Source organism: Squalius cephalus (genome assembly GCF_949319135.1).
Source record: "Squalius cephalus genome assembly, chromosome: 19".
NCBI lineage: Eukaryota > Metazoa > Chordata > Actinopteri > Cypriniformes > Leuciscidae > Squalius > Squalius cephalus.
This window is the reverse complement of record NC_137140.1, coordinates 17,687,840-17,707,091: the sequence shown is the minus strand read 5'-3', so window position 1 is coordinate 17,707,091 and position 19,252 is coordinate 17,687,840. Positions and strand designations below refer to the sequence as shown.

The following is a 19,252-nucleotide window of genomic DNA, read 5'->3' as shown; positions in this document are numbered from 1 at the left end:
TTCAGTGTTTGTCACAGAGTCCTTGTTTGTATCACACCACTTCCAAGTTCTGTTCTTGCCGTTGTCTTGTGCCTGTTTATGTTGGATTGCTCTATTGGATATTGACCTATGCCTGGACTTGACCACTGATTTTGGATTTACCCTTAATAAATATATACTACTGCATATTGGATCTCTCTGTTTCCCTGTGTGGATCGTGACAGAAGGACTCCGTCACATCTTGATCCAGCGGTATGTATTCAAACCTCTCTTCCCCAGCCACCGAACCGGAGAGAAGATTATTTGAGGGAACCCGACTGGTCATTTTTCGTGGGACCCGGGGAGGTCGCAGAGGAGGAGATGGTTGAGTGGAAGTCCAACACCACTCTTCACCCTGGCCCTCCTTCGACCCTGGGTTGGTGATGTCCAGCCCAGGGCCCCATTCGCCACGGGTGCCGCCCAGCACAGAGCCTGTTCCGGTGGTCCCAGTTCCGGTGGCCCCGAAACGGAGGAGGAGAAGGAAGACTTCCTCCATGCCTGTTCCGGTGGTCCCAGTTCCGGTGGTCCCGAGTCCAATGGTCCCAGCTCCGGTGGTCCCAGTTCCGGTGGTCCTGAAACGGAGGAGGAGAAGAAAGACTTCCTCCATGCCAGTTCCGGTGGTCCCGTTTCCGGTGGACCCGTTTCCGGTGGACCCGTTTCCGGTGGTCCCAGTCCCGGTGGTCCCGAGTCCGGTGGTCCCGAGTCCGGTGGCTCCAAACACGGAGACCATCCCGGAGGTGACTGCCGTCCCTGATGCACCGCCCAGGCGTCTTGCTCCGCCCGCGCCGCCCAGGCGTCTTGCTCCGCCCGCGCCGCCCAGGTGTCATGCTCTACTGGCCCCGCCCGAGCTGCTCACACTGCCTGCACCACCCCAGCGATCCGTCACGTCTGCCGGGCCTGTGTCTTCGGACAAGATGGCCGCCAAAGAGACTGTTCACGTCACGTCTGCCGGGCCTGTGTCTTCGGACAAGATGGCCGCCACAGAGACTGTTCACGTCACGTCTGCCGAGCCTGTGTCTTCAGACAAGATGGCCGACGCCGAGCCTGTTCACGTCACGTTTGCCGAGCCTGTGTCTTCGGACAAGATGGCCGCCACAGAGACTGTTCACGTCACGTCTGCCGAGCCTGTGTCTTCGGACAAGATGGCTGCCACAGAGACTGTTCACGTCACGTCTGCCGAGCCTGTGTCTTCGGACAAGATGGCCGCCACAGAGACTGTTCACGTCACGTCTGCCGAGCCTGTGTCTTCGGACAAGATGGCCGCCGCCGAGCCGGTGGTGTCTGTTCCTGAGCCGGTGGTGTCTGTTCCTGAGCCGGTGGTGTCTGTTTCTGAGCCGGTGGTGTCTGTTCCTGAGCCGGTGGTGTCTGTTCCTGAGCCGGTGGTGTCTGTTCCAGTTCCTGAGCCCGTGGTGTCTGTTCCAGTTCCTGAGCCGCCCGAGGGAAAGTCTCCGCCCTGGCCGCCCGAGGGAAAGTCTCCGCCCTGGCCGCCCGAAAGGTCGTTTCCGCCCTGGCCGCCCGAGGGGTCGTCTCCGCCCTGGCCGCCCGAGGGGTCGTCTCCGCCCTGGCCGCCCGAGGGGTCGTCTCCGCCCTGGCCGCCAGATGGACTGTCGTCTCCGCCCTGGCCGCCAGATGGACTGTCGTCTCCGCCCTGGCCGCCCGATGGACTGTCGTCTCCGCCCTGGCCGCCAGATGAACTGTCACTCCCTGTCCCCGTTTCCCTCCATGGACCTGGCCCCCCATCCCTCCCCCTGATCCTCCACCAGTCCACCTCCCGCCTGGACTCTTGTGTTGTCTGTCACGTCTTGGAGCGTCTGGTAGCCGCTCCGTAGAGGGGGGGTTGTGTCACAGCGTCTGGTTTGTGTTCCCTGGTTACCACTAGATGTCCTTATTTCCCCACTATCCTTGTCTGTACTAATCACTGTCATTGCACTCAGCTGTTCCCCGTCATCATTGTTCCCAGCTGTTCCCTGTTTCATTGTTAGTTCTGTGTGTATATATATCCTGGTTGTTTCAGTGTTTGTCACAGAGTCCTTTTTTGTATCACACCACTTCCAAGTTCTGTTCTTGCCGTTGTCTTGTGCCTGTTTATGTTGGATTGCTCTATTGGATATTGACCTATGCCAGGACTTGACCACTGATTTTGGATTTACCCTTAATAAATATATACTACTGCATATTGGATCTCTCTGTTTCCCTGTGTGGATCGTGACAGGTACACCACTGCTCATAACTTTTCAATAGCATGGGCCACCAGTCCTCAGGTCTTTACACTGGCTCCCAGTTAAATTTAGGATTGATTTTAAAGTATTATTACTGGTATTTAAATCATTCAATGGCCTAGGACCTCAATACATTGCAGATATGCTCACTGAATATAAACCCATAGCATGGGACACCAGTCCTCAGGTCTTTACACTGGCTCCCAGTTAAATTTAGGATTGATTTTAAAGTATTATTACTGGTATTTAAATCATTCAATGGCCTAGGACCTCAATACATTGCAGATATGCTCACTGAATATAAACCCATAGCATGGGACACCAGTCCTCAGGTCTTTACACTGGCTCCCAGTTAAATTTAGGATTGATTTTAAAGTATTATTACTGGTATTTAAATCATTCAATGGCCTAGGACCTCAATACATTGCAGATATGCTCACTGAATATAAACCCATAGCATGGGACACCAGTCCTCAGGTCTTTACACTGGCTCCCAGTTAAATTTAGGATTGATTTTAAAGTATTATTACTGGTATTTAAATCATTCAATGGCCTAGGACCTCAATACATTGCAGATATGCTCACTGAATATAAACCCAAAAGATCACTCAGATCACTAGGATCATATCAGCTAGAAATACCAAGGGTTCACTCTAAGCATGGCGAGTCCGCTTTTAGCTATTATGCCAGCCGCAGCTGGAACCAGCTTCCAGAGGAGATCAGACGTGCTCCTACTGTAGTCACATTCAAATCCAGACTCAAAACACATCTGTTTAGCTGTGCATTTACTGAATGAGCACTGTGCCAATGTTCGTCCGACTGTTTGTACTGTGTTTTATTTTATTTTTCTAAACTGTTTTAATTATTCTTAACTCTTTTTATTATTTTAATTTCTTCTATGTAAAGCACTTTGAATTGCCATTGTGTATGAAATGTGCTATATAAATAAACTTGCCTTGCCTTGCCTTGCATGTGCTCACAGTATACATGGACAAAAGGATACAATAGCAACAAAAACAAGAGGATTATTATATTAGATTATTTGTTAGACTCATGGGGATCTGGGTCGTAACTTTCTTTCTCAATCTTTTTATTAGATCATATCTGGCATTTAGATATGGATAAATAGCAAAGCCATTTTTGTAACAAATGTTCAGCAAGGACAATTTGCTAATTTGATTAAAAGTGACTGTACAGGCTTTTACATTGTTAATTTTTATAGTTCAACTTAATGCCGTTCTTTTGAACTTTCTATTCACCAATTAATCCTGAAAAAAGATGCATCACTGTTTACACAAGTATTATAAAGTACAACTGTTTTCAACATGGATAATAACAAGAGATGTTTCTTGAGCACCAATTCAGTATATTAGAATGATTTCTGAATGACACTAAAGACTGGAGTAATGGCATTGATCTTTGCTGTCAGGAATAAATGGCACTTTAAATTATATCCAAATATTTCACAATATCATTGTTTTTACTGTATTTTTGATCAAATAAATGCAGCCTTAGTGAGAATAAGAGACTTTCAAATACATATTACCAACCCCTAACTTTTGAATGGCACAGTGTAATTGCCAGGCACAATTCGATTTTTTTAATGATTATTTTTGGATTAAATTTAGGAGTAATCAAAAACTCACTCAAATCCATTTTGCAAGACATAAGTACACTTTATTATTAAAGTGAGAACAAGCAGCATAACAATTGATCATACACACACTGAAAACTACATGAAACCATTCAAAGAGTTAGTATTTAAATTAAAGAGAATCACAGCACCAATTTACAGAAATCTGTAGTATCTATAAAAATATACTTAAAAGAACAATCAACAAAACTATTCACAGTTTACGGCATGTTGATGGATGGATAGTACACCGCAGCATGATTTACCAGCCATACGTCTTAGCTGCTGAAGTGACTGAGAGCCGATCCTGTAAGATGATCTCAAATTGTCTTCAGATTGCAGATTCTCCCTGAATGTGTGTGTGTGTTGCATCCTGCCAAAACACAAGAAATGTGTATCAGGTGCCTTTCTTCAAATTTAGACAATTTTGGTCAATTTGTCCTGCACATTAAGAAGAGGTAGTCTCAATTTATACTTGAATCACTATATATCATTATCTACCAAGCCATTAGGTGCCTTTCGTTTCTGCTGAGTTGGGGAAATAATGTCGAGGTAGATGAAGGGAATGATAAGTGAGTGGGAACTGAGCATAAAGAAAATGAATCTGCATTTACAGAAATCAATCTCCTCACAGGCCTCGACGGAGCAAATCAGAGCTAGATCTATGTCACAGCCATATTTTAAGCATCTGAGAGGCAGGCCAGGACCTTTCATTAATCTATTTCAAATTACGTATTTTGAGCTAATTTGAGATGAGATAATGACAGTCCATGCCTCACTCGCTAAATGGTGCAGTATATTCACACTTAAATACCACAAAATATAAGAATTACATTACAATTATAAAGAACAATTATTATATATTTATTATTATATGTTTAATACAATATTACAATTATAATCATTTTAATATAATATTCTAATATACAACATTTATACTATATATGCACATACATAATTTCAGATTATTAAATGCAATATGTCCAATTATGCTTTATTCAGGAAAGATAATATCCTTTATGCCTAGTGTGCCTAAGCACAGAATAGAAGATTGCCTCTCTCTCAATCACTCAGTCATTTCAAAAAGGAGATTTTCAAGGTCTTTCTCTTCCTTTATTTGCTGTCTTCACCAGTTAGGGAAATTATTCTTCCCCAAGAGGCCTTGACATGCCTTCACAAGCTGTTAAAATGAGCCCCTCCCCACTGTTATAGCTTTCACTGTATTACAGCATTCAGCTTCCTGCTTTTAGCAGCATAAGGAGAGAGAAGAAGTCAACAGGGCCGTGTGCCTCCATCAGTGAGCCAGAACCACATTACACCTAGTCATAGTATTTACCTCCAACCCGTACACATTCCCTCATTGAACACATTCAATCTTTAGCTCTCTTTACATTTATCTCACCATATACAAGGGGTTGTCGAACATATCCATATCCACCTCGTGCTGTAACTGTGAATTATTAGCCTGTGTAAAGGAGGGACAAGAAATAAAGACACAGCTTAAATGACAGACACGCTCAGAACTGACTGCAATAACAGTTTCGACCAAAACACAGATCTATCTGCGCTAGCATGCTGTGAGGTATGAAGGTCGCCTGTGGGTTTGTGCTGTTTTTTATTGATGTCTCTCTAACTCCTCTGTGTCCTCTTCTCCCACATACTCTTTATCTTTCTTCCTGTCACATCTTCAGAATAACTCCTGGTGTGTGGGTGTGTTTAGGGCATTTTTTTGCAACAGTGTTTGCACGGCAGCACTATATTAATATTCCTCAAACATTTTGGATAGAGTTTGTTTTAAACCCCAAGAATTTCCCCCCTTAACAAGGCTGAAACCAAATCTTCTTAAAACATTTTCACCATTTATTTTTGGGGTGTAACGGTACACATATTTATACCAAAAAGGTTTTATTGCTTATATTGATATACTTTGTATACAGTTTTATTCCATTAATATCGGTATACTTTGATGTTGCAAACGCAACTTAAAAAGACACTGTCCTAAACATGAGACATGCTTTATATTAAGAGCTTCAAACTAACTCTAAACTAAAGTGGCTTGTCCGTTTGTCAGTTGTGTGTTGTTTAATACATTTGAGACCTTTTTTCCTTACATATTACGGTTATATCTGTAAATGTTAGAAATTCAAGCATTTTCATTTTGCATAAAGGCTCATCCTTCACTGAACGAGTGCCGGAACATGCATGCGTATTAATTCTGACTAAAATATGCATTTTTCTAAAATGTATTGCATCTAAAAGTGGAAGGACTTGTCTTCCACCATTTACAACAGCACCATGAACTGCAGTAAGAAGTGTGTATTGCAGCCATTAGACGCAGTACCAACAGACAGTTTTTATTTTAAGACATAGTTTGTTGGAAAAGTCATAGTTTGTTGGAAAGAAAAATAGAAGAAATTTTATGTTTTGTTTTTATCGCTGCTGAACCGAAGTATGACTTTAAAACTGAGGTACATACCAAACAACCAGTTTGTGTACCATTACAACCCTAATTTATTTGCTGCCCTTGTAAAACGTACTCGGTTACTAACGTAACCTCGGTTATCTCTAGAAGAGGGAACGAGTACTGCGTAATAGCTTACGCTATGGGGAAACACTCTTTTCCTCGAGATACTGAAGCCAAAAAATGATCCTTAATTTTGTATTAATGTAAAACGCGTTGCGGCAGCACGCAGACATGGGCGAGACAGCTCGCGCGCCCATTGGCTGCTCTGCGGCAACTGCAGCAGCCTATCGAGAGAGGCCCCTCGTGACGACTGATCCAATGAGGGCGCTTCGCGCCCACAACGTCACGTCCCGCCGAAACGGGTGGGGCCTTGGGCTATAAATATAGCATTCGGGAGGCTGGTTAGCTGGTTTTTCATCACCGAAGCGAACCAGAGTTTGATGCATGCACGGCAGGATACGCAGTACTCGTTCCCTCTTCTAGAGAGAACCGAGGTTACATTAGTAACCGAGTACGTTCTCTTACGAGAGGTTCTCTCGTACTGCATAATAGCTTACGCTATGGGGAACACAATGCAAAACGCCGTGCGTGCTGAGATCCCACACTAAAGTCCCACGGGTAGGTGCCCGGGGCTCATACAGTGCATAATCATCAGGGACTCACAGAGAGTCCGGAAAAGAGAGGCTGATTAGCATCATTCCCTAGAATATAGTGCTCTATAAGAGCAGGTTATATCAAGTGTTCCATACAGCCAGGGTGAACTCAGACTGGGCTGATATAATATCAGGGGGACTTACACACTGCCCACAGAAAATATAGTCGCTCAGTGAACGACGCTGTAACAGTTTCAGTATTCTGAGCCGGTAGTGACGGGCAGATAATACTGGTTTATTAGACCGAGAGCAGCTTGGCCTGCAAAGCGGGAACTTCTAGGTTGTAGAATCTTATAAATGTAGACGGGGAGGCCCAGCCTGCCGCCATACAGATACCTTGTAAAGCAATCCCACTAGACCAAGCCCATGACGAGGCCATGCCTCTCGTGGAGTGCGCTTTGATACCTAACGGGCATTGTAAGCCCTTTGATGTATAAGCCAGCGCTATAGCATCAACTATCCACCTGGATAGGCTCTGTTTCGACGCGGCCAGTCCCTTAGAACGTCCGCTGAACAAAACAAAGAGCTGCTCCGTCTGTCTAAAGACAGCTGAGCGAGACACATAAGCTCTTAATGCCCTGACTGGGCAAAGGAAGCTTGCGTCTCCCTCCTCGTCAGAGACCGGTAGGGCTGACAGGGAAATGATCTGCGCCCTAAACGGGATGTTGAGGGATTTAGGAACGTACCCGTGCCTCGGTTTGAGTATGACTCTAGAGTCGTTAGGCCCAAACTCCATACACGTCGCGCTCACTGAGAGCGCCTGCAAGTCCCCTATGCGCTTCACTAAAGCGAGAGCCAGAAGAAACACTGTTTTGAAAGACAAATGTTTCAGGTCTATTGACTGAATAGGCTCGAATGGGGCGCCTTTCATGGCCTCTAGGACCGTGGAAAGGTCCCAAATGGGGACTGAGGGGGGTCTGGGAGGATTCAATCTCTTAGCTCCTCGAAGGAAGCGAATGATCAAATCGTTTCTTCCCAGTGACTGACCCAGCGTTGGCTCAGCAAACGCTGCTATGGCCGCCACATAAACCTTGAGCGTGGATGGGGCTCTGCCCTTATCCAGTAGCTCTTGTAGGAAGGAAAGAACCTCCGACACTCCACAGTGTGAGGGTGATATGTCACTAGCTGCACACCAGTTAAGAGAACACTGACCATTTCGAGGCATAGAGCCGCCTTGTAGATGGGGCTCTGGCCTGTGTGATTGTGTTTAACACTCCCTCTGGGAGTTTAACGGGTACCCGTTGATGGTCCACGCATGCAGGGACCAAAGCTCCGGGTAGGGATGCCAGATCGTGCCGTTGGCCTGCGAGAGGAGATCTCTCTCCTCACTGGTATCGGCCATGGGGCAGTATTCGTCAACCGCATCAGAACTGGGAACCATGCTTGGTTCGTCCAGAATGGGGCCACGAGTAGTACTGAGCATCCACTCTCCCTGATTCGCTCTAATACCTGTGGTAAGAGCGTGACAGGGGGAAACGCATAGAGCGGGTAGCGGGGCCAGTCGTGGAAAAAAACTCCGGACAATGAGCGTTTTCTTGAGACGCAAATAGGTCTACTTTCGCTTTGCCGAATGTTTTCCACAGCAGTTGGACTGTCTGCGGATGTAGGGACCATTCCCCTGCCGGAACATTGTTCCTTTACAGTCTGTCTGGTCCTATGTTCAAAAGACCCGGCACGTGCGCGGCTTTCAGCAAGCGCAAATTGTGCTGAGCCCAATTCAGGAGGCGTTCCGTCAGCCTGTGAAGGGCTCTGGATCTGATGCCTCCTTGGCGATTTATATAGGCCACCACTGACATGTTGTCCGAGCGGACCAGAACGTGGTGATCTTTTATCTGGGGATAAAAATGCCTGAGCGCGTTGATGACTGCCAGCATTTCCAGGCAGTTTATGTGCAGAAGCTTTTCCCGTTCTGACCACTGGCCAAAGAACGGTCTACCCTCGAGCAGCGCTCCCCATCCAGAGTTTGAGGCGTCCGTGGACACTACCTTCACGCTCGAGGAAATCCCCAGGTTTACACCTGACCGGTACCAATCGGTCACCTTCCAAGGTTTCAGCGCTAAGACGCATTCGTGATCGACCTTGAGGCGAAAGAGACCGTGGGTCCACGCTCTGCGCGGTACACGCGCTTTCAGCCAGAACTGCAGCGGGCGCATGCGAAGCAGACCCAGCTGAAGCACTGATGATGCTGAGGCCATGAGACCCAGCATTCTCTGAAACTTTTTGAGCGGGACCAGAGCACCGCGGTGAAAAGCTTTTGTCATGTGCTGAATGTCCAGTCTGCGCTGTAATGACAGCTGTGCTGTCATAGAGCGCGAGTCCAGTTCTATACCCAGGAACGATATAGTCTGACTGGGAGACAGCGAGCTCTTCGTCCATTTGACTCTGAGACCTAAATTCTCGAGGTGATCGAGTAATATGGTCCTGTGTTCTATGAGCTCTGAGTGTGATCGAGCTAGAACCAGCCAATCGTCCAGATAATTCAACACTCGCATACCCCGCATTTTCAGGGGTGCGAGCGCTGCGTCCATGCACATCGTGAATACACGGGGTGCCAGGGACAGGCCAAACGGCAGGACTGAGTACTGATATGCCTGGCCCTTGAAGGCGAATCTCAAAAATCGCCTGTGACGTGACGCTATTTGTATTTGGAAATAAGCGTCCTTTAGATCTATTGACATGAACCAGTCCCCTTGGCGAATTTGCGAGAGGATTTTCCTGGTTGTGAGCATTCTGAAACGTCGTTTCATGAGCGCTCTGTTCAATTGTCTTAGATCCAGAATGGGTCTGAGACCCCCGTCTTTTTTGGGTACCAGAAAATATTTGCTGTACATGCCCCCTTTGCTCTGAGCCTGTGATAACGGCTCTATAGCCCCCTTGCTCAATAGTTTCGCTATTTCGGTTCGAAGTAGGTGTGCTACCTCGTCTTTCACCGTGGTTTCGGTTCGTGCAGCGTAACGACGCGGACTTCGAACGAACTGTAGCGAATAGCCTCTTTTTATAATGTTCAGCACCCACTCTGACACCCCGGGAAGCTTTGCCCATGCATTCGCTTGAGTAGCTAGGGGTAAGATGATATTTGGGCTCTGGTCGCGATCTGGTGGCGAGCACAGAGCGCCGTTGTGCTGTAACATGAACGCCGTGCTTGCGGCGTGTGAGACCGGGGGCGCGCTGATGACGGCGGGCAGCCTGTCCGCGCTCTGTTCTCAGATAGCGGTGAGCTGAGAGAGAACGAGCGGGGAAACCTTCGTGGGGCTTATGATGTGTGTGAGCGAATAGGGGCGTGGGACAGCTGGCCCGCTCATAACGCTGACAACACCGTCTGCTTTGGCAGAATGTATGCGCGCTGGTTTCGTTTTTACAGAAACCGCGGAACATACTGAGTGTAGTGTTTGTGGGCACTGGTTTGTGGGCACGTTCACTACATTTAGTGCACAATCGACGTGAGTCGATTTTATTTGTGCGGGCCGTGTGTGACGGGCTGTGCTTGTGTGTAGGAATGGGCACTGGGCAGTGGGCATTTTTACTACACTCATAACACCATCGGCCGTGGCCGGGATACCAGAAAATACACTCTTTATGGGATTTATCTGGGTAGCCGTAAAAACGGCGTTTGTGTGCAGGCAAGCGGGCTGCTTCACCGACTTGTTTACTGCAAAATACGCTGGAACAGTCGCAATTACTGGAACTGAGCGAGCGGGGATTTTCGGTGGGAGTCCGGCCGCAGCGGGACTCGAACAACGTCGTTTTCCTAGGCTGGCTAGGAAGACTTTGAGGCCTCGGGCTTCAACTCAACCTTTGGCCGGGGCCCGCGTTGAGGGGGGCGGCGGCTGGTAGAGCGAGAGCGAGGACCCTGGCCCTGGGTCTGACAGCGCTGTGGAGCGGCTGCAGCAGGCTGGGGTTGCGGCTGAGAGCTGCGAGCAGACGGCTTTTTAGGGCGACCTGCTACGGAGCTGGAGCGCTTGGGCAGAAAATGCTTCATGGCCTGCAATGTTTTCTGCACTTCTGCGAATCTGTCTGCGAAGTCTTTGACAGACAATCCGAATAGACCGGCGGGAGAGACGGGGGCGTCGAGGAATGCGGAGCGCTCCGAGTCCGACATCTCGGAGAGCGTGAGCCAGAGGTGTCTCTCAGCCACGGTGAGAGAAGCCATGCACCGCCCTATGGCCTGTGCAGCGGATTTGGTGGCGTGAAGGGCAAGGTCCGTTGCGCTCCTCAAATCTGGCAGGCTAACAGCTTCCGGGCCCTCCTCGTCCATTTTGCGGAGAAGGTTGGCCTGGAATATCTGCAAGATGGCCATGGAGTGAAGTGCAGAGACTGCCTGTCCGGCGGCGGTGTAAGCGCGACCGTGCAGGGATGACGTCATGCGGCAAGCTTTAGAGGGTAGCGCCGTCTTAGCGCGCCGTCCAGCGGAGGGCGGGCAAAGATGGGCGGCTACAGCTTCCTCCACGGGGGGAAGAGAGTGGTACCCCTTGTCCTTAGCACCGTCAACCACGGAGAATGCTGCAGACACGGGGGCACGCACTCTGGCTGAAAAGGGGGCGCCCCAGGACTTAGCGACTTCCTCGTGAAGCTCAGGAAGGAATGGCGCTGGTCTAGAGGTCGGAGAACACGGCCCCCTTGGAGAAAACAGCCGTCGAGACGGTTGTGTGCAGGCTGCTGGGGCGTCGTCCACTCGAGGCCGAGGCTCTGAATGGCCTGCTCGAGCAGACGCATGAGCTCTGCCTCAATGCTGGCCCTTTTCCCCGATGGCCGGTGAGAGGAGGGTGCGAGATCCACAGAGCTCGACCAGTCCTCGCTGCCCGACGCTAGGAGAGAGCAGCTGTCATCCTCCACAGACGCAGCTTCCTCGAAGTCTCCCGCAGCGGAAGCGGTGGCAGACGGCGGCCGCTGTCCGGCGGTGAGGGACTCGACGGAAGCAGGCGAAGCTGGTGGGCGCACCGGCGAGCATTCGCGGGTTGGAGGAGGTTCCGGGACCCGTTGGGCACGGCGCTTTTTACGGCGCGGCACCACAGCGGGCGAAGGTGCAGTCTCGTTGAAGAATGCCATGCGAGTCCGCAGAGTCACCATGGGCATTAGCTCGCAGTGAGGGCAGCCGCCATCAGCGAGCGCAAGAGCTGCGTGATCCTCACCCAGGCAGGAAACACAAATGACGTGGTGGTCCCCGTCGCTGAGTGGAGCTCGGCATGAGCCACAGGATGTACGAGGCATCTTGAAAAAGACGCTCGGCTCTTTTAGGAAGATAGTGTGTGTCGCGGCGGCGAACACACACAGCAGAAAAAGGATATATACGCCGGATAGCGTGAGCAGGAACGGCGACTGAAGGCGGCGAGATGTCGACCAGCAGCTTCAGGTGAGGGCTCGTCCCGCAGAAGGCTTTCTCAACGGCGCGGCTCCTTCCTCTCGGGATCCAGCGATGCGTGAGCTTCGCTGAAGAGATGAAAAACCAGCTAACCAGCCTCCCGAATGCTATATTTATAGCCCAAGGCCCCACCCGTTTCCATACAGCCAGGGTGAACTCAGCCTGGGCTGATATAATATCAGGGGGACTTACACACTGCCCACAGAAAATATAGTCGCTCAGTGAACGACGCTGTAACAGTTTCAGTATTCTGAGCCGGTAGTGACTGGCAGATAATACTGGTTTATTAGACCGAGAGCAGCTTGGCCTGCAAAGCGGGAACTTCTAGGTTGTAGAATCTTATAAATGTAGACGGGGAGGCCCAGCCTGCCACCATACAGATACCTTGTAAAGCAATCCCACTAGACCAAGCCCATGACGAGGCCATGCCTCTCGTGGAGTGCGCTTTGATACCTAACGGGCATTGTAAGCCCTTTGATGTATAAGCCAGCGCTATAGCATCAACTATCCACCTGGATAGGCTCTGTTTCGACGCGGCCAGTCCCTTAGAACGTCCGCTGAACAAAACAAAGAGCTGCTCCGTCTGTCTAAAGACAGCTGAGCGAGACACATAAGCTCTTAATGCCCTGACTGGGCAAAGGAAGCTTGCGTCTCCCTCCTCGTCAGAGGTAGGGCTGACAGGGAAATGATCTGCGCCCTAAACGGGGTGTTGAGGGATTTAGGAACGTACCCGTGCCTCGGTTTGAGTATGACTCTAGAGTCGTTAGGCCCAAACTCCATACACGTCGCGCTCACTGAGAGCGCCTGCAAGTCCCCTATGCGCTTCACTAAAGCGAGAGCCAGAAGAAACACTGTATCATGTGGTTACTGTGACCATGGCTAACCTTATCAGGCTCAGTGCTGACTGGTGTGGTATCTGCACTGACAGGTGTTGCAGCATCAATTGGCTGGGTCACACCGCTCATCTCAGCAGCATAGAGTGGGTTTTCAACACTCTCCTGAAACTCAGAATTAAAAAAGGAAAATGAGCCTTAAAAGCATCTGAATTATTCAATTCACAATTTCAGTCAACATTTGAGGGATAGTTCACCTAGTCTGGGCGAAAAGGGGACAGTTAATCAAAAATATCTATAATTTTTTTTTTTTAAAGAGCCGTGTAAATGCTCCTTTTATATTCCACAAAATAAAATGAGTGTGAGTAAGTGATGACCGAATTTCCAATATTGGCAAATTGATTCCTGTAAATCAAGGTTCCTCAAATCTGTTGCTAGAGGGCCACTGCCCTGCAGAGTTTGTCAAACCCTGATCAATACGGTGGTCTAGAGAGAGCTCAACATGCTGCAACTGAAGAAAACACATGCAAATAGAAAAATCTTAATCAGTTTGACAACACATGTGGTGTAAATACTCACAACACACCCAAATACAGAAACAAATTCTACAAATTCTCACAACGCACATACAATCATGATGTTAAAATAAACAAAAACCTCACCTTTCTGGTCATCAACAACACCACTGGCTAGTAGACATTGAACAATAAGAGGTCCCAGTCAGGTTTGTCACTTTTTGGGGTCCCCTTGAAATATTTCCGTGCTATTTGCAGTGTGTTTCTGTATTTGGTAGTGGTTTGAGTATTTGCAACATATATACATGTTGCCAAACTGATGACGTTTTCTTAATTTGCTGGTGTTTTTTCTATTTAGATCTCTCTGCCACCATTGATCAAACTCACCTACATGTTATTTACTAGTGATCCTGAAGACCTTGATTATAGCTTGCTCAGGTGTCTTTGATGAGGGTGGGAGCTAAACTCTGCAGGGCATTAGCCTTTGAGGAACCCTGCTCTAAATACAGATAGCATGCAGTAATCTGCTTTAGCCAGAAGAGGTCATACTTTGGCAGGCTCATTCATGACTGCAGTGGCTACAGCTTTAGGGGCAGCAGGAGAACCCTGTGTGTCATCACTGTATGCTGGGTTTTCAAAGCTCCTTCCTGTTCCCTCCACTTCTACTGATGTGCTGGATTCCTGGTGACAAAGGCAAAAGTAGAGATATTAACAAGGCAAACAAACCTAGTATACTCAAACTAGCATAAACCCATTTGATTGTCAATTTTTATTTCCATTTTTTAATATTTCAATTATAGTTATCGCAATATTTTTTTAAATCCGTTTCAACCACAACATATAATACATGTAATATAAATCTAAAAATACACTACCGTTCAAAAGTTGGTAGGATTTTATGTTATTCAAATAAGTCTCCTAAACCAAGGCTGCATTTATTTGATCAAAAATGCAGCAAAATACAGCCATATTCTGAAATATTATTGCAATTTAAAATAACTGTTTTCTATTTTAATATTATTTTTAAATAAATGTAAATATTTTTACTTATTAAAATTCTCAGCAGGCATTACTCCAGTCTTCAGTGTCATGGTCCTTGAGAAAACATTCCAATACTGTATGCACATTTAGTGCTCAAAAATAATTTATTATTATTAGTGGTGGGCCGTTATCGGCGTTAACGCGAGACTCTTATCGCGCGATAAAAAAAATATCGCCGTTAATCTATTCTCCAAGTTGGGTTGGGAGCGTTGGGAGCTGGCTCAAGCTACACAAGCTATGATGACGCAATCTACCCGCGGCCGCGAGGAACACGCGGCTGCAACGCATCATATTCGTCGTCATCTTAAGTAAAAACGGCTGAAAGTGAAAGCTGGTGTAAATGATCGGTGCAACATCCATTATTTGGACTTGGTTCGGATTTAAGCCGTCCGACGTAGACTGTGTGGGGTCACAGTTCGGTAAGTTAACACACGACTAATCCGTTCTACCACCTCAAATGCAAAACGAAACATGATATCACTGAATACCAGCGCGCGCGCGTATTATTCCCAATATATCTTAGTGGTGTAGCACATAATCTCTGTCTGCACCCGATTTTAAGAATCGTTGTTGTGTTTCTTTTTAACTGAAAATACATCAGTTAGACAATATTCTAATTTTAAATCAGAATATTTTCATAAACTCCAAGCCATAATAAACATTAGACCTACTTAAGTCTCTGCAGCTAGTGTACTTAAATTTTATTTATCTGCAAAATTATGTTGTATACTTACAGTTTTACACAATATATGTTCTCAAAACTACATACACCCTTTCAAAAAAAACAAAAAACAAAACAAAAAAAAACATTTAGCAGTTGTTTAGCAGGGTCTGTGTAACCTGTTCTGAAATGGTTTTATTATAATATAGTTATCGCAAGAGGCTGCAATGTATATCACAATATGGATTTTAGGCCATATCGCCCATCCCTAATTGATAGCCTATAGTAGTTGATAATAACATAGGCCTACCTAATGTTGCCTACGGACGGTAACAGTACGTAACCTTTTACAGTCTATGAGTAGAACAGCTTTCTCAAGCAGTTTGTGGTGCATTTTGGAAACAGGAGATGAGCCCCTGGTCTAATGCGCCACCTGGCTTGAGAAACCCGTTCTCAAAGACTTACTTTTATAGTCATTATTTGGGTAGCACACATATTCTGAATGCCTTCGGCAGAATTCAAATGAGCCATTTTAATCTAGATTAATCTAGATTAATTTCAAAATTAATCTAGATTAATCTAGATTAAAAAAATTAATCTATGCCCACCTCTAATTATTATTAACAAAGTTGAAAACGGTTGTGCTGCTTAATATTTCTGTGTAAACTGTGATCGACTTTTTTTTCAGGAATCTTTGATGAATAGAAATCTCAAAATAATATAATTTATTTGAAAAAAAAAAATATTGTAACATTATAAATGTCTTTACTCTCAATTTTGATCCATTTAAACCATCCTTGCTGAATAAAAGTATTAAAGGAGAACTCCGGTCAATTTTAACATTGAGCTCATTTTTTTTGTACATTTGGAGTGCTGTCAATACAGAGAACAACGACAAAAATCGGTGTTGCCTACACCGTGTTATCCTCTTTTTAAAATTTGCACCCTGTTGACTTCAATGGGGCAAGTTTTAAACCTGCTTTTAGCCTCTTAACTTTGTATGATTGTATGATCGACAATCGATTACTATGGACTTTGACCGAAAACAGGATGTAAATACAGGTATGAGCGGTGGCTAAATAAATATTATTTTTATTCATATCTTTCACATCTACTGCAGTCAGATTCACCGTGTTCACTCTGAAGGAATCACTCACATGACCTGTGCACTTGTAATGACACATCAAGGATGTTAAGAGGCTAAAAGCAGGTTTAAAACTTGCCCCACTGAAGTCAACAGGGTGCAAATTTTAAAAAGAGGATAACACGGTGTAGGCAACACCGATTTTTGCCGTTGTTCTCTGTACTGACAGCACTCCAAATGTACAAAAAAATGAGCTCAATGTTAAAATTGACCGGAGTTCTCCTTTAATAAAAAAAATCTTATTGACCCCAAACTTTTGAATGTTAGTGTATATACATATATATACATATAATAAACTATACATGCTTTGGATATGTTTAAAATACATGGCGAGTACAAACCTCTTTAGGAAAGTTACTGCTGTTTTCATTTTCCGGTTGGTTGTTAAAATGTTCAGAGTTACCACCCCTAATTATGTGAAGTAAAACCAAACCAAAGGTTTAATGTGTTAAATACTGCAACTTTATTTAACTGAATTAAGTTTGTATTAAGTGCCCCTATTATGCTATTTTAAAAGTTCCTAATTTTTACATGCATCCAAAGGTCAAAAAACACCTTTCTCATGATACATACATTGCACATCACCTCATTTCTCAAAGAGTCTGAAAAGGGTTCATTCGAAGATTTGGTCTCTCTAAACCCCTCCTTTCCATAAGACTATGCTTTGATTGGTCAGACGGCCCAGTCTGTTTTTGATTGGTCTACTGCTTACAGCGCATGAAAAAAACTAAACGCCTATTACCATACCAGAATTTCAGCTCTGGAGGCTTCCTCAGAGCTTGATACGCAGTAATACAAACAATAACGATACCATTGCTTTTTCCATATCAATTCCAGTGCAATGTATTTCCTCATCATTTGGAAGTGCATGCAAAGTTAACTGTGTCTTCTCAACATGTTGTTAACACGAACCAAACTATTTAGGGCCTCGGCCCTCGGGTACGACTACAGTGTTTGAGAGCGGGTCAAAGTAGACGTTGTTCACAGAGGACCAATGAAGACTATAGGCTGGCATTATGCAAATTTGTTATATTACTATTATGTAGGTAAGACTGGAATTGCTGATGGCTCATTTCGGCAGTTCAGAATCGATTCTTTCTTTTAAGAGACAATAATTTTATCAGTTGTGCACATTGATCTTTAACATTTTACACCTTTTAGACCTTTTACATTCACAAACAGCTATATTACACACGTCATGAAAAGTAATATTCGAAAAAGAATAATAGGGGCACTTTAAATATGTAATATCTGCATTTAATTATCTTTAGACACTTTTTTTTCATCCTCACCAGAAGCTGGGCCTACTGAAGTTGGATACACTAATAGACAGATTAATGTTATGCAGCGTGTTCATTATTTTCTCCTTCTTTTTTGCAGAATATATCAAGCAACCCAGGAAAAGAGCCACAACAGCTGTAACTCCAAGAGCAATAGCAACTGTGGATGGACAGAGAGAGACAGAAAGGATGTGGGTCATTGTGGTTTGTTTGCATTAGAGGACAGCTTGAATTGTTGTTGCACAATAACTTCAAAGCTGATATCATGTACTGCCATAAATTTTACCTGAGGTTGTGACTACACCATAAATACTGGTCTCACATAAATCTCCTTTCCATTCAGAGGGGCAACTGTATGGGGCAAATTAACAGTCAGAATTACCCCATCCATAAGTTTATTAATCCCTGCTTTTATATCTATGAAAGATTTGTGTTATTATTAGATCACAAACTTACATGCAGAGCGCTTTATTGTCATCAAAATAACAGGTTCCGCCATTCTTGCACTGGCATGGAGGGGGCATGGTGGGTTCAGGCTCAACCCCTAACAAATCACACAAAAAAATAAAAACAATCGGATGTGAGGGAATGAAATATTTAAAGTGAAGTGCCCTCTTATATACTTTATTATTACTGGAAACCAGAGATTGACGTCAGCACTGTTGGTTTCAACACAGTGTTCAGCTACAATGAGTTAATTTATGGTCACATCATGAGGTGATGACTATAAAGACAGAGATAAAGATTATAAAAGGCACCTGCGTCACAGTCAGTACTGCTGCCAGGGAAGAAGCTAGTGCCCTCTGGGCAGGCGCAGGTGTAGCCTCCCGGCCTCAGCAGACACAGGTGACTGCATGTGCCCTTACAAGGGTTCTTCACTGTGGACGTGAGACAGTTTACACACATTCAACCCTCTCTATATCTATAACATCACTTTAAGACAAGTGACTTCCAACAAAATGACCATTATAACATATTTTATCAGCGCAATAAAAGTTAGCTAAAGTTTAACCACAGACTGGATTTATAAATAGATCATCATGCAAATTTCACTTTACTGAGGTTACTTACGGGTTATAGAGTTGTATTTCTGCTGCTGGTAGACATTGACCTGGGTGAGCCAAGGTCCCGCTATTAGGAGTCTGGTTTTAGTGCCTTTGCCAAACTTGTCCTGTCGGAACACTTCACCCTTCTCCTGCGTGCTCCAGTACACATGGTCCTCAAACACATTCACACTGAAAGGGTTTCTTACATCTGAGAGGAAAGAAACGTGGTTGGAGACATGAATGTCCCTTGTAAAAAAGAAGTACACCTTAGCATACTTTTAAAATGAGTACTTATTACAGAAATAATATACTTTAAATAATATACTCAACTGAAATGAATGTTTTCTGACACTTAATTGCATGTTAATTAATAAAGTGCAATAAAA

At 45.4% G+C, this 19,252-nt stretch overlaps 1 protein-coding gene across 1 annotated transcript in view; it reads right to left on the bottom strand.

Moving 5' to 3' along the window:
- Positions 1 to 4,099: 4,099 nt before the first annotated feature.
- The window catches only part of lrp2b (low density lipoprotein receptor-related protein 2b), a gene marked incomplete at its 5' end in the record, with an annotated part of 91,891 nt that continues 76,738 nt past the window's right edge, over positions 4,100 to 19,252 (bottom strand). The window contains 10 exons of the mRNA XM_079850880.1: positions 4,100 to 4,243; positions 5,273 to 5,335; positions 13,231 to 13,350; positions 14,244 to 14,375; positions 16,882 to 16,948; positions 17,833 to 17,980; positions 18,107 to 18,171; positions 18,277 to 18,364; positions 18,579 to 18,698; positions 18,892 to 19,074. Of these exons, the coding sequence (XP_079707006.1) occupies positions 4,202 to 4,243; positions 5,273 to 5,335; positions 13,231 to 13,350; positions 14,244 to 14,375; positions 16,882 to 16,948; positions 17,833 to 17,980; positions 18,107 to 18,171; positions 18,277 to 18,364; positions 18,579 to 18,698; positions 18,892 to 19,074 (1,028 nt within the window). The 3' untranslated portion in view covers positions 4,100 to 4,201. The remainder of the gene's footprint in view (positions 4,244 to 5,272; positions 5,336 to 13,230; positions 13,351 to 14,243; positions 14,376 to 16,881; positions 16,949 to 17,832; positions 17,981 to 18,106; positions 18,172 to 18,276; positions 18,365 to 18,578; positions 18,699 to 18,891; positions 19,075 to 19,252) is intronic.